The 14,605-nt window shown below is 48.7% G+C and overlaps 1 protein-coding gene across 1 annotated transcript; it reads right to left on the bottom strand.

Moving 5' to 3' along the window:
• Positions 1-3,415: 3,415 nt before the first annotated feature.
• Positions 3,416-14,306, bottom strand: C5H4orf54 (chromosome 5 C4orf54 homolog). Its single transcript, XM_067297018.1, has 3 exons — positions 10,163-14,306; positions 7,599-7,715; positions 3,416-5,592 (listed from the first exon to the last, which is right to left on the bottom strand). The coding sequence occupies exon 1, from the start codon at positions 14,304-14,306 to the stop codon at positions 10,173-10,175; it is 4,134 nt and encodes a 1,377-aa protein (XP_067153119.1). The 3' UTR covers positions 3,416-5,592; positions 7,599-7,715; positions 10,163-10,172.
• Positions 14,307-14,605: the final 299 nt, after the last annotated feature.

Below are 14,605 nucleotides of genomic sequence, written 5' to 3' on the forward strand. Positions count from 1 at the left end.
TGCTAATTTTTAAAGAGTACGTTCCATATACTCTTCAAAAGGTACTCAAATTCGAGGATTCAGACTCTTGCTCCACCCCTAGGCATATTCTCGTGCACAGAACACAGCAGAATACAAAGAATCATTGAGTTTGGACAGCAGATCTCTTCCAAGAGAGAGACTCCAGTCCTGTCTTCCACGAAATAATAAATTTAAAGGCTACGGGAAATGTTTGAAAAGGAAGTGCTATGAGCAAGGAAAAGAATGAAGCCTGATTTCCTTTGCTTTCTTGGTTTATGTTGAATTTTCTGCTGCTCCAACTGAAACTCAAACCAATGTCCACTCCAGCCGAGGCCTCTTCACCACTCTGGGTGGATCTTTAACATCTCCCCCCTCGTGTGGATTCTCCACTCCTGGCCATTTTACAAGTCACAACTCCCAATAAAGCATCTTTCATTTTAAGGAGGAGAAGTATATTCCTTTGAAGATACAAACACCTGAGCATATTTGCTCAAATGGTTCAGGAACTGTAACCTATTTACAATGCCATTCATGACTTGCTTTTAATTTTAATAGGCCCATGGAGGCTTTTTAAATTTGAAATCAGATGTCCTATTTTCAAAGGGCTTTTTGGTCATCTTAAAGTCCTTTAAAGGGATCTCTTGGCCTTCTTATGGACTAACCTTAAAACCTGTTAATCTAAAATCTTTCAGTAACACTGTATTCATGTTAATAACACCATGTTAAATGGAGAAATACAGGTCATACAATGCTGTTTAGATTTGGACTTAAGTCCTTGATGAGCATTAAGAATTAACCCATCAATGCAGTACTGGTCAACAAATATTGGGACTAAATGTCATTATTTTTGTGACACCTGACCATAAACAACTCCTGATAAAAAGCATAATTCTTTCCTACCAATAACGGATTGGTAGGAACCAGACTTGCATGGGTGTAAATCAGTGTGATCTCAGAAGAGCCCTCGGTCAGGCTGACAGCAGCCTTCTTTTTCATTTGTTAACGTGAACAGGATCATAATTTGAAGTACTTTATTTTTACCAAAATGACCTCAGCATTGGTGAAAAATGCTGGATTAACACATATACAACTTGTAAAATACCTACCCCAGATTTACAACGAATACATGTCACCTATAAAGTCAACTCTAACTTATCGAGAGCATCGGACAGAGAATTCAGAGCGGCCCAGAGAGATTACAGTGCAAAAGGAACGGAAGTACTTAAATATGGATAGACACCTTTTAGGAGCTACAAACGCATATAATGAATGTTGCAATGCCCGTGTGCCTTAGAATACAGCACGATTTGTTAAAAATAGTAAAATACACAGAAATCCCAATTGAGCAAGGTTTTTAGGTACATTTTCAACTTGAAACATGTGCCTAGTCCAGGGGAGGTTGATGGAAAGCAGGGTAGTTACAGACTGCACCTGGATGCCGCATTTTACAGCGTCGGGTTCTGACTTGGTATTTAGATGACAGGAACCTCAAAAATAAAACAGCTGAATACAGTAGGTAGATACAGGTGGGGTTTGTCAAGCAAATTGTTCTCAATAGTGACAACCCCAGATGATAGCAAGTATAAAATAGATTTTTCCACCAAAACATACCATATTACCTGTTTTTATCCTGGATAGCTTGCTTACTACTGACATCAGGGAATTATCTACTAATTCTGCATTCTTCCCACTCCTCCTGAAAAAAAAAAAAAGCAGTATTTCTACCTTTTGGTCTCATCATTCTCACCAGTGATGTTTTAAAGACTATGTATAGAGCCTAATCCTATTAATCCTTTAAAATCCCTGAAACATTTCACTTGATTCTTCAGATTAATATAAAGTCCAAAGATTAATATTGTCCAAAGCTCCTCCATTTGTGTTTCTGAGGATTCTTGTAGTGCAAGGTGCACTGCTGTTGGCTAGAAGACCATGCTCCTTAGGAAAAGGTTAGAGTTCACTTCTCGATGCAATCTATTTTTGACCTCTCTTAAGCAAAGGTTTCAGTTTAAAGGATTTATGTACTGTGAGAGACTAATGGGCAGTGATGGGGGGAGCTCATTAGAGGGTTCCACTGAAATTAGGCTCCAGGCTCCAGTAACTCTTCTTAGAGAAAAGCAACAGAGCAGTTACCAAAATTCCCTGTTGATAACCCCAGCTACATCTGCAATTTCAGACTTTCTTCTGGGGTCAGGGCTTCTCTCCGGTCTAAATACCCACAATTACTTTATTCCTTTGATCTTCTTTTGGTCATTCTTTGCTATCCTGGGCTTTTCCAGCATGCTCCTGCTGAGAAGAGCCTGTAGCTCCACTCTCCTCAGTTCTTTTCTCCCTCTTCTCAATTGTTTCTGTCAGCATCTACTCCTGCTTATCTTGTAAGAGTCGAGAGTTTGCCATTAATCCATTTATATTTTGGCATAAATGTCACTAACCATATGTTGGCAGTTAAGTCTATTCTAAATGCAATGCTAAGATACAAACTTCAAAGAATACAGTAAGAGAGTATTTCAAACACCAACCTACTGCTTTATCATTAAACTTGTGGAGGAAGGCAGTGTTGCCATGTCTTGGAATGCCATTGCAAATCTGTAGTAGACGTTTTACTTCAAATTTTATTCGTTGCAGGTAAATAATGTGGTAAAAATCCATTTTCCTTTAAGTTCTAGGGCATGTGGTTAAAAGGAAGACGATTAAAATTTACTTCTGGATACTGAAAATTGGGAAGAGAGAAAGTTCTTAAATGCAAAAACTGCTCTTACAATTTTCAAGTCCATTTTGTAATTTTTGGTGTTTGACTTGTGATTTTTTTAACATTTGGACTTGACTTAACATCAGAAAGCTATTCAACTTCCACTGAGATAAATGAACACATTAAAGCAGCGAAAGACTTTTCCTAGCAATAATTCAAGCAATTCTGCTATCCTCCTGGAAAGTGATCCCATTTTGGGTCGTATCACAATATTAAACAATGAAAATAACAAAGAGAATGACCAGAAAAAAATTATTCACTTCACCAGTCGCTCTATCCAGAGAGATTACAGCAGACAAAGACACAGTTCGTTTGATATCCAAAACCATATGCCAGTCAAAGCTAGTCCATTAAAGCCGAAGAGTTCTATTTAATTTAATTTTAATCTGGAAAAAAAAATCAAGGAGAAAAGTAGAGTCAAATGAAGCAATGCCCTCAACTTCCCTTTGTCCTGAAGTTACAGAATAAGTAGAGTGACATCAGGTCAGAAACAGAATTATACTGTGACAAACTCAGGGAGATTTTAAATGTGGATTTTGGGGTTTGCTATGCAGTGAAATCTTTTCTTCTGCATGTTCAACCAAATAATGCTACTGTTATTACTTGTTCTGCGTAAGAGCAAACGTAATTTCACAAAAATATGATCACGCAGGAAACCACACGCTCATCTGCAGTGTGTCTTTTACTGAAAAATACATTTTATTTGTCATAACATTCAAAAAAACATAATACAAATGCTTACTCATTCAGTTACAAACGTTGGTATTCAGTGGTTTCAAACAGTCTCTTTTCACCTGATCCTCATCTAATTAAGTGTTCTTGATGTGCAACACACCGTTAGTGCAATTCTGCTGTCCTTAAACTCCAAGCTCACGGCATTCTGTAACGGCATCAACTTCAGACTTCAGCTAGGAACTTGCCACAGCGTTGGTTATGTTGAAAGCAGCTCAAAGAGTCATTTTTTTCGCCAGTCATATCTCTTCTTTTTTTCCACAGGCAACAACCCCGTTCTCCACACAATGCTTTCGCAGCATTTTACCCTTTGCCATATAACCCACTGCTCTCGCATCAAACATACCACCCACATTCTCCTAACAATCGTTATCCGTACTTCACATTTGCACTTTTAAATATCTTTATGCTGATAACCCACTCCCTTACAAAAGGAAAAAGAAAAAGAAAGAAAAAAGAAAAAACACAAAAACACAAAAAGAAGGGGAAGAAAGGATCACCTTCAACACAAGCATTTTTAAAGTACTGTATGTGTTCTCAGGTAGCCACAAGTTAACGGTAATTTATAAGAATGAGGAATGACACTTTGGCCATCAACACAAGATAGTAAAGCCATCTCTGAATGCAGACAGGAAAAAACACACAACCCATAAATACATCTTAAATCTTTCACCAAGTGAGTTAAATATAGGATTAATTTTAACCAAATGAAACCGACCCCCCTGCAAAAGCCCAGAACAAGACTCATACATCACCCCAGTCCTGCTGACATTTTTAAACAGATCCTGGTGTAAAACCTGCTGAAGTCAGTGGCCAGCTAGTGCAGCCCCTGACTCACAGCCCCAGGGCTGAGGCGGCACCTGAGTGGCGTGCAGGATTTGCCCTGCTTTATGCACAGGGTGAATTTCAACTGTAACGTACTGTGACTGCACCGTGAAACATATAATACTAGCAGCTTGTGAACCCCAGCAGAGGGCTTGATTCCAGTCCAAGATATGTGGTTACACATCACCCCATTAGCTTGAGAAATTCACCACTGGGTATACGCGGAGGAGCACCATATTACTGGATTTGCCTAGCAGCCTTCTGTGGCAACATCTGCTGCGTGTGTCCTGTTAGACTCGAGCCCAGCGGTCCGGTTTGACACGCGTAACATTAAGAACCCAGGACTCGATTCTGCAAGGCACTGAAGCTCCGCACCGAGTTCAGCAAAGCACTCAACCAGTGGACAAAAAATAACTAATGGTTGCACTGAGGCCAACAGGAATCTGCTCGGATGTTTGAAGTTAAAGGTATGCCTCAAGGTCTGCGAAGCTCAGCACCTTGCAAAACTGACCCTTTTATGCAAACATGAAGTCTGTTTAATAATAGACAAGATTAAGCAAACATTAGAATTGACACATTCTGCTGAAGAAATCCCCCCTGAGAAAATAAATAGCTGTTGGTATTGCCTCATGTCATTGCTTTCATCTCTACAGGCAGTTAAAAAAAACTACAAAATTTTCCTTCATCAAATATCTGTTGCAATACAGGACATCTGTTTCCTATACATTTTTTCCTTTCAAGTACACCGGGTGAAACTGTAAACCCTGAGTCTGTGTGTGCAAACCTATATCTTGTAAACTACAATGTGAAACTTAGCTCCGAGCACCGATATTGGAAAAGATACAGCACTAATATTTTTAAACACAGATGCTAGTATTATAATGTACGTACCATACACATTTATGTCTCTATGGAAAATCTACTCGGGTACCTGCACTGTCCTGCAGTTGGAAGTACTGTTTTGTTTAACACTGGTACTCTATTCTTAGCATATATAGGCTTATCGGTCATAAACAGAGAAGAAGCATTTGTTTTCTTTAGGAGGCATTTAGTCAGAATCCTGGCAGAAAATTAAAGCCTATAACTGCAGACAGTTCGATCGAAGAGCACAGGGATTACGTTTACACACTATATGTTCTAAATGGGCACTTCAAGGTCTTTAGGGTTCGAATATTATTTTTTCATTTGATTTTCACAACGATGAAAATAAATGAGAAGACACATGCTAAATCACTCACTATCTGTATACTTGCAGTGCATTTCATCCTGAAGGCAATTTCAGTTTGTGCCTGTAAACAAATAAATGCCATTGAAATAAAATCTCATACACATATTTAAAGACAGTTGTAGCTGATTTTTCTTCATCTTATATGTTACTCAAGGAAATGAAAACCTGTGGTTTTCTTTAAGAATAGAACCCTCTGAAACTTCTTTAGCAACAGGTTATTTTTCTCCTCAGACTGTGTGAAAAAACATCCTTAAAACTAGTTGACATAAACCTTAATATTATTCAGTAGAAATTTTGGTTCCAATTACTTTAACACGATTTTCCCCTTTGTTATACAAGTCTCTGGGAAAGGCCTGCTTTATGCTTAGATTTTTGGCTCTTTTGCAGAACTGGCCAGTTGAATGCGATCTGAAAACACACTGTTCCTGTGATTTCAACATGAGAAACAAGCAGGTGGCCAGCTCCTCCGGAGGCTTTAACAAGCATGGCTCTCCTGGTATTTTCCAGCTGAAGGAGCCGGACAACCATAAACTTCTCAAATTGCTGTCCACTAAAAAGGAGCTAAAATGTTACAGCAAGACAGAAAATCACACAAAAAATAAATTTACTGGACAGAGTTACACAGTAGCTTCTAAACTGTTTCCAAAATTAACGGCCAGCTTGCACTCAAAGATATTTCCCATTGCGTCAAAGGGGGGCTTTCCTAAGTAAAATTACAGCAGTAAGCTGAATTTCTCATATGATGAAGAACCACTTAACGTCGGATGAAAAATCTACATGTAAAACAACCGCAATGCTTACAATAAAACACATCAAGTCTAAAAAGCAATGTTTAAAATTATGCAAGTGCAGAACTACCAGGAGAGGCAAAACCTTGAGAACACGTGCAAGAAAATCTTGTGCGTGGGCAAACTCTTAAGTACTGACTTTTGTTTTTTGTACTTGTTTTTTGAATTGTCATCCCGTTAATTCAAGAAAGCTTTACAATAAATAATTTAGGCTTGATCTGACATTTATCAGCTTCGCCAAATACTTTACTGAACTGAATGAAAATTCTGGGCCAGGAACACACTAACATAGTTTAGTTTCACCATCATGGTAATAATTCTCTTTTACTGAAACAAACTAATTGCTAGCAACAAAATCATCGGTTTAAGCGCAGTTGGACATATGGACAAATACCACTGCATTTTGACTAATCTTATTTTATATTTTCCTATTCAAAAGGGAAATATTTTCCTCAGCAAATACAGATAGTGTGGATGTAGACCTCAGAAAAAACTGTCAAACAATGGCTAAAAGAAAATAACTACATATTGGTGCAACTGTAACATTAAAAATTTCCTCTTGAATGGGAATCACTGGGAGCACGTTTTTCAATAGCGTTGAAATTGAAGAAAGAAAAGACTGCAGTCTTAAAGAAAAATAAATGCTGTCCTCTCCTTTAGAACTAGGGTCTAAAAATATTACATTCAACTTCTGGCTTTCCACTATTTAAACACTGTCATAATTAAGGCAACTTGTGATGTCCAACACATTACAAAGGAGCAAATGGAAAATGAAAACAATGAAACATGTTTCCTGATATTTACACAATCAGTTTTGAATCACGCCAAAAAAGAAACACTAAGGATAATCTAAACACTACAGATCTCTATGTTTGCAATTCAAAGTGCAGAGCTACAGAATACAAAATAGAAATCTGATCTCACTGTCACTGAAATCTATGGGATGACCCTCATTTACTTCAATAGGAGAAAGTTGAGCGCCTTATTTTTTTTAAAGAGTTGTATGACTGCCTTAGATAACCGTAACAAATTCCAAGGACCTGTAAGAAGCTGTATTTTGATCCAGACCTGAACACTGCTACGTTTACACAGTTTTGCAAACAGCTGCAGTGGTACTACTACCACTAGCCACAAGCACGGTGGCAACATAAAAATCTGCAGTTTGGTTTCAGTATAAAAACAACTTTGCAGAAAGTAATAAAGTAATTTAGTGTGGTTTGCATAATTAAATTTATGCATACTCCAGAAATAGGGATTTAGGAGAAAACAAGAAACTTACACACTTGCTTTGTATGAAGCAAAAAATGAGAAAACTGTAGAAGCGGTTTTTAGGATGATTATTTAGAGTTATCAAGTGTATTCCACATTAAAGGAGGGCGATTCATCTTCCTTAATCCTGTAAAAAAACCAAACATCTATCATTAATAACAAGTAAATTCTCAGAGTACTGACAGAAAATATTCAAGCAACTGTTACTACTCCAGAGAAGTGTGTAGTATCTCCTTCATTATCTCAGCATTCTTGCTACTAATTTCCTAAAATACTGCCAACATCAAACAAGAACATCCCAACTTTTTTTAACAGACTAAGTGGGAGGTGGCTTTTTTCTTCCAGCAGAGTTATTCGTAGTTGCTCGAGGTATAAAACATGCACCCCCTTACGGCCCTACCGACCCCCACAGGGTGGTGGTCCCCGAGACTGCCACGCACACAGGCAGCAACATGAGAACACGATCAGTCAAGGATTTACCGTCACCCCCTGTAAAACCTGTGGCTCAGTGATTGCTCAGGAAAGTGTCTCTACCAAGAAGAGCAATTAATCTCATGCTTAACTATTTGAACATTTCCTAAGTAGCCATGAATTTAAGCTCAAGCTCATGCTTAATTTCATTCTTAGACCAATTTACTAGACCAAATACTAGAGCCATTTTAATTCTTGGAATATTCCCATGTTCCCCACTAAAACTGGACCCCCACTTTACTAAATTGGCAGTGAAGGCTTCAGCGTAAGTAAATCCTACATGCAGTATATGTCAGTGTAAGTTTACTCCTTGGCTTAATAATGTACATTTACAGTCTACTGAATAGCTCACAATTAAAGAAAGCTAAAGTTTAAAGATATTAATATCCATGATGATATATGCTTTAAAAAAAGCACTCATATACCCTATCTGTATGCAAATACTTTTTAAAGGCAGACATATGTTGCCTGGCAGGAGACAGGTAGAAACACTTGAAATTAGTAAGTATATTTGTATTCTCCGATGACAGAAATACTCCTATTTGGTTTAGGCTACTCTGACTATAAAGGTAAACATCATGTGTGTTCTTGCAACTATAACGTGTCTTCAGTTTAGGCACATGTTAAACAGAGCAAGGAAAAATAGTACCCTTTTAATATCTGTAGTACAATTTGGTATAGTCTTGTGTGCTACCTTCTCATTCATATATCTAAAATAAGGCATAAGCTCCCAAGAGTATAAAGTGGAAACAGATACACAAGTTAAAAATATATTTTCAGTCATTCATTCCAGGAATGAACTCCATGAGGGCAGACCACTACAGGTCAGCGCTGTCTAGATTTGGATCCAGACAGACATGGCAAGTATGCTAAAACTGAAAATAAGCATTACTTTTTTTTTCATATTAAGGAAAGAGGGCAGCAGGGAAATCCAGGTAAGAACTATGTTGCCAAACACTCACAAACTGTTTTTCTTCAGAAGAGGAAGAGGGGGAAGAGATATCACAGCTTGTTTCTCAGAGACAAATATGTATTCTGTAACGCTTGGTGTATATCAAGAACTTAAGAATTGTTCAGAACAGGCATATTTCACCTTGGATTTTGCCAGAGTCCAAATCTACGGGATCCATTTTATCCCACTGATTACATGGAAAAGAACATTTGCCACAGAAACAAGGACTGCAACAGCGACAGATATCTGGAGGGTCAGGTGCTAACACCACCAAAAGCATCACATCAACGACAAAGATTAAAGTGAGTTATATCACATTGGTTTCCAAAAGGTGGCAGTGACCAAGATGGATCAGTCCTTGACACAGTGACACAATTTGTGAATGAAGATGTGAAAAAGAAGGAAAAAATAGAGTAAAGAAGAGAGGGAGAGATGATGTGCAGTAGGAAAAGAAACAGAGTGAGGAAAAAAGCTCAAGAGCACTCATTCAGCATATTTTGGATGGTAAAAAATGGGATTCTAAAAAAGACAGTATTTATTCATGCTGCTCAAAATCCATGGTTAGGTGATGAAATCTGGCAGTTCTTTTAATCCATTTTAGGATCTGCACAGGATTACGGCATTCAAAAACCTTCTCTGATGTGAAATCAACTGGAACGTAGAATCTTCTACCGTTTACCCGGAAACTTGCATGAGATGCAAAAACCATTGATTACGCTGCTGTCTTTGATGGGGGGAAACAAGCATCCCAAACAAGCAACCAACCAACCAACTACAAAGAGAAGGACAAAAGACGTAAGAAAATAAGGGAAACAAAAAAAAGCAGAAAATAAGAGCAAGGAAGAGAAATGTTTCCATATAGAGATATGAAAGTTATGTAGACAAAGGAAAAGGTGGAATAGGTACGGTGACAGAAAGGGGTAATGGGAAAGAAAAACAGATACAGCAAGGCTGTAAGATGTGATTCTAGTCTGGCGTATACCATATTTTCTAAATATGTGAATAACCAAAGTCTGACGCTAAGCTATAAGCTACCATAAGAAATACAAGCTAATATAGAAACACAGGCACTGGATGTTACACCTTTTCGAAAATAACTAGTGTCTAGACTGAAACCTAACAGATCACTGATGGCTTGCAGCGACACTCACCCGCGGCCGCTCAGCGGTGCTCCACCACGAAGCGCACCGTGGTGCCGTCGAAGGAGGGCGGCGCGACGAGGCGCGGCCCCGCGGCCGCCGAGCTGATGCTGACGAGCGGCTTGGCCTCGGGCGCCCCGCGCCGCGCCGGCGGCGGCCCCTTGCCCGTGGCCACGTAGTAGGGGCCCTCCGCGAAGGCCGCCGCCGCCGCCGCCGCCGCCGCCTCCGCCGCCGCCGCCGCCGCCGCCGGGCTGCCGGCCTCGGCCGCGGCGCCGGCCTCGCTGCCCGCGTGGGAGAGCGGGCGCGGCAGGGCGCCGGCCGGCAGCACGGCGGCCGTGGGCAGGAAGCCCGGGTACAGCATGTACGTGGCGCCGTAGGCGCCGGCGTTGAGCGCTAAGGGCGAGAGGGGCAGCGGCACGGCGGGCGGCTGCGGCACGGGCACCTCCACGTACTGCCCGGTCTCGGGGTCGAAGAGCCGCCGCTTGAGGGGCTGCTGCACCGGCGTGTCCACCAGGTAGTACTGCCCCGTGCTCACGTCCAGCAGCACCTTGCGCTGCGTCTGCGGGAAGGGCTCGGCCGCCGCCGCCGCCGCCGCCACGGAGGGCGAGAAGCAGAGCAGCGGCGGCGGCGCGCCGGGCAGCGCCGCGAGCGGCAGCGGCTGCGGGTAGACGGCGGCCGGCGGCACCTCGGCGGGCTGCGCGGCGGCGGCGGCGGCGGCGGCGGCGGCCTCCTCCTCGGCGCCCCGCCACTCGGCGGCGGGCAGCGCGGGCGGCGGCCCGGGGCTGGCGGCGCCGCCCTGGCGCGGGGCGGCGCTGAAGGGCTGCGGGCTGCACAGCGCCGCCGCCGCCGCCGCCGCCGACACTTGGCTGGGCCGGACGCCGCCGCCCGCCGCCGCCGGCCCCGGGGGCGGCTCCGCGGGCGCCTTCAGCGGCAGGGCCAGGTAGTTGCCGCAGTCCGGGCCCTTCTCCGCCTCGCCGCCGCCCGCCGGCAGCTTGAGCGGCCGCGGCCCCGCCGGGCCCTTGAGGCCGCCGTCGGCCGCCGCCTTGCCCGGCGCGGGGCCGCCGCCGCCCGCCGCCTTGTGCGGGGCGGCGCGGGGGCCGGCGGCGGCGGACGGCTCGGCGCGGGGCGGCGGCGGGGCGCGCTGCCGCAGCCGGGCCAGGCTCTCGAAGGCGGCCGCCTTGGCCGACACCTTGTCCGCGCCCGCCGGGTTGGAGGCGCGGCGCGGCAGGCGCTCGGCGCCCTTGGCCGACCGCTCCTCCGCCTTGGGCGGCTCCGCGGCGGCGGTGGGGGGCGGCCGGGGGGCGGCGCCGCGCTCCTCGCTGGCGATGAGGGAAAGGACGTGGCTGTCGGTGATGGGCAGCGGGTCGCTCTTGCGCTTCCACTCGCGCTTGTTGAAGCTGTAGAGCTCCTCCATGCTGCGCACCGCCGCCGTCAGCTTCTCCAGCGCGTTTTGCACCGGCGCCGCCTTGCTCTCGTCCCGCGGCTCCTCCTCGCCGCCGCCGCCCGCCGCCGCCGCTTTGCCCTTCTCGGCGGGCGGCGGCGGCGGTGGCTGCGGCGGCGGCTGGTGCCGCCAGGGCGCGGCGGATTTGGAGACGATCTTCAGCACAGCCGGCTGCCGCGGGTCGCTCTTGTTGGGGGCGATGGTGGCCACGGGCAGCCGCCCGGAGGTGCGGTGCACCAGGATGGTGCCTTCCGGCGGGCAGGCGAGCACCCTGCCCGCCGCCGCTTTGGCCCCCGTCTCGGCGGCCTTGGTGCTGCTGCTGCTGCTGACGGCCTTGCAGGTGATGACCACAGGGGACAGCGGCCGGGGGATGCCGGCGATCACCAGCTGCCGGGGCTTCTGCTCGGAGCCGCCCTGGTCGGAGGCGACGCTGCCCTTGTCGCTGCTGTTATCCCCCGAGTCGTAGCTGTAGGAGCTCTTGAGGAGCTTCCGCACGTCCCTCACCTGGTGGATGGGCCCCTGGGCTTTGTGCTTGCCGTCCCTCACGTCGCGCACCAGGAACTGCGGCACCTTGTCGGCGCCGTCGCCCTTGAGCGGCTTCTGCTGCGGGCCCCGGCCCTCGTCCGGCGGCCGCGGCAGGGCGGCGGGGGCGAGCTGCGGCGTGAGCAGCTGGGCGATGCTGAACGGCGGGTCCCTGGGCTGCTGCACGCTGCCCAGGCTGATCTTGATCTCGGGGGCTTTGGGCTTTATGGCGGCGGCGGAGGCGGCGGCCGTGGAGCACTTGGTCGCCTGCTTGCCGGGCTCCTTCTCCTTGGCGCCGTGCTGGATGGTGGGCACGAACAGCCGGGACATCCTGGTGGACTTGCCGGCCGAGATCTCGCCCAGGTCGGCCCTCCAGTCATGTCGGGAGGGGAGTTTCAGCTTCCCCACGGGCGCCCTCTCCTCCTTCTTCTCCGCCTCCCTCTCCTTCCAGGACCTGAAGGCGCTGTTCTGGCTGCGGAGGAAGGTGGCCCTGATGGCCTCCGAGGCGCCCCTCTTCACCTCGCACGCCTCCTCCGGCAGGGCTCTGTCGAGGCTGCGGCTCCCCTCGCGGGGCGTCGACGCCTTGGAGGCCGGCGACCTGCTGCCGCCCGCCTCGCCCGCCTCCTCGGCCGTCAGCACGGTGTAGTCGGAGCTGCCCTCCGAGTGCCGGGAGCTCTGCCGCTGCACGCCGCCCTCCCGCGGCCTCTCGCGGCCGCCGCCGCCGCCGCCGCCGCCGCCGGGCTCCGGCTCCCGGCTGCCGCACAAGGCGCCCGACAGACCCCTGTACGATGTGTCCGTGATCTCGCCCCGCTCCATCTTGAACTCGTGCTCCAGCTGCATCTTCTTGGAGATGACGTTTTTGAGGAGGCTGGAGGCGAATTTGGACTTCTTGCTGGCCCCCTCCGGCGTTTCCGCCGCTCTGCCGCCGTCGTGGCCCGGCGGCTCCCGGCGGGGCGGCTCGGCGCCGCCGCCCGCCGCCTCGGAGGGCCGCGCGGCCCGGGCGGCAGCGCCGCTCGCCTCCCCGCCGACATGGAGCCTCTCCAGCAGGGTCACCACGCGGGAGCCCGCCGCCAGCGGCGGCGCCTCGACGTGCGCGATCTCCCCGTCGAGCTTGCTGACCACGAACTCGAGGGCTTTCGTCTGCGACTTGTTGGAGCGGACGCAGAGCTGCCCGCCGCCGGGGCCGCGCAGCAGGCTCTGCTCGGCTTTCGGCCCCAAGCTGCTGCATTTGAGGTCCAAGTAAGTGGACCAGCGGTTGATGCCCAGCGCATTGTCCGACAGGGAGGCGGAAGAGGCTCGGGAGCCGAAGCTGAGGGTATCGAAGTAGGGGTAAGCCAGGCTGCGGAAAGCCCTGGCAGTCAGGTTTCGCACTTCTTTGTCGGCATCATCGAGCTCGCTGACGGCGCTGGAGGCGCCGCTCGAGTATTCCCCCACTTCCTTTGCCTTTATGGCTCCACACCTGGTTTGCAGACGCGCGGGGACCGCAATAAATTTTTTTGCATGGTCATGGATCGCGTCTTGTTTTAAACTTGAATTGCGTTCAGGAGCTGTGGAGACACGGAGGCTCATGTCGCCTTCATGCTTGGCAGCATAAATAATGTTTTGCTTTTCGTGCACGTTGCTAGACTCATTTATAGCCCTGGAAGTCGGTTTGATTGATAGGAGAATCTGGCCTGCAGGATTCTCACTCGTGTCGCTGGGGTGCTTGGACTGACTTTCTTCCGAGCTGGCGCATTTGTCCGTGCCGGGGGTATCGTTTTCGGAATTAATGCTGACGATCTCCGTGCTGCTGGTATTATCGATACTGTCCGTCTGATTATTGGGGTCGCTGGTGGTCGTGCTCAGGTAGCAGCTATTGTCCTCCTCCGTCTGCGTGTCCCCGAGGGTCTCGTCGCTCCCGAAGGAGGCGTAGTCCACGAAGGAGTAGATCACGTTGTTGTCCTCAAAGTCCCAGCGGGCGGCCAGCCCCGCGTCGAAGTCCATGTCGTGGTCCACCTCGCTGAGCTGGATCTCGTGCGTGCTGATATAATGCGCCTCGTCGCGGGCGCCGCGGGCGCGGGGCGCGCCGCCGGGGCACCCCCCGCGGGGGCTCCCGGGGCAGGCAGCCTTGCACTCCGCCTCGTCGTCGTCGTCGCTCTCGTACCCGAAGGAGGAAGAGGAGGTTTTGCCCTCCGTTGACGCCGGGTCGCCCATTTTGGGAAAGCTGCCTGCCTTGTTCACCGGAGAAGGACACGAGGAGGAGGAAGACTCCGGGCAGCCCCCCGCCTCCAGCTGCCCGGCGGGGGGCCCGGACGGGGGCCCGGCGCCCCCCGGCGCCTCGCCGGAGCCGGCGCCGCATCCCGCCGCCGCCGCCGCCGCGCCCGGGGAAGGAGGACGATCCCGCCGCCGGCCCCTGCAGTCCGAGGATGCTGGGCTCGCAGCCCTGCCCGGCGGCGCACCGCCATCCCCGCTCCCGCCGGCTCCGCTCCTAGCTCCGAGACCGGCCGCCTGCC

The sequence above is a fragment of the Apteryx mantelli genome, chromosome 5, assembly GCF_036417845.1.
Source record: "Apteryx mantelli isolate bAptMan1 chromosome 5, bAptMan1.hap1, whole genome shotgun sequence".
NCBI lineage: Eukaryota > Metazoa > Chordata > Aves > Apterygiformes > Apterygidae > Apteryx > Apteryx mantelli.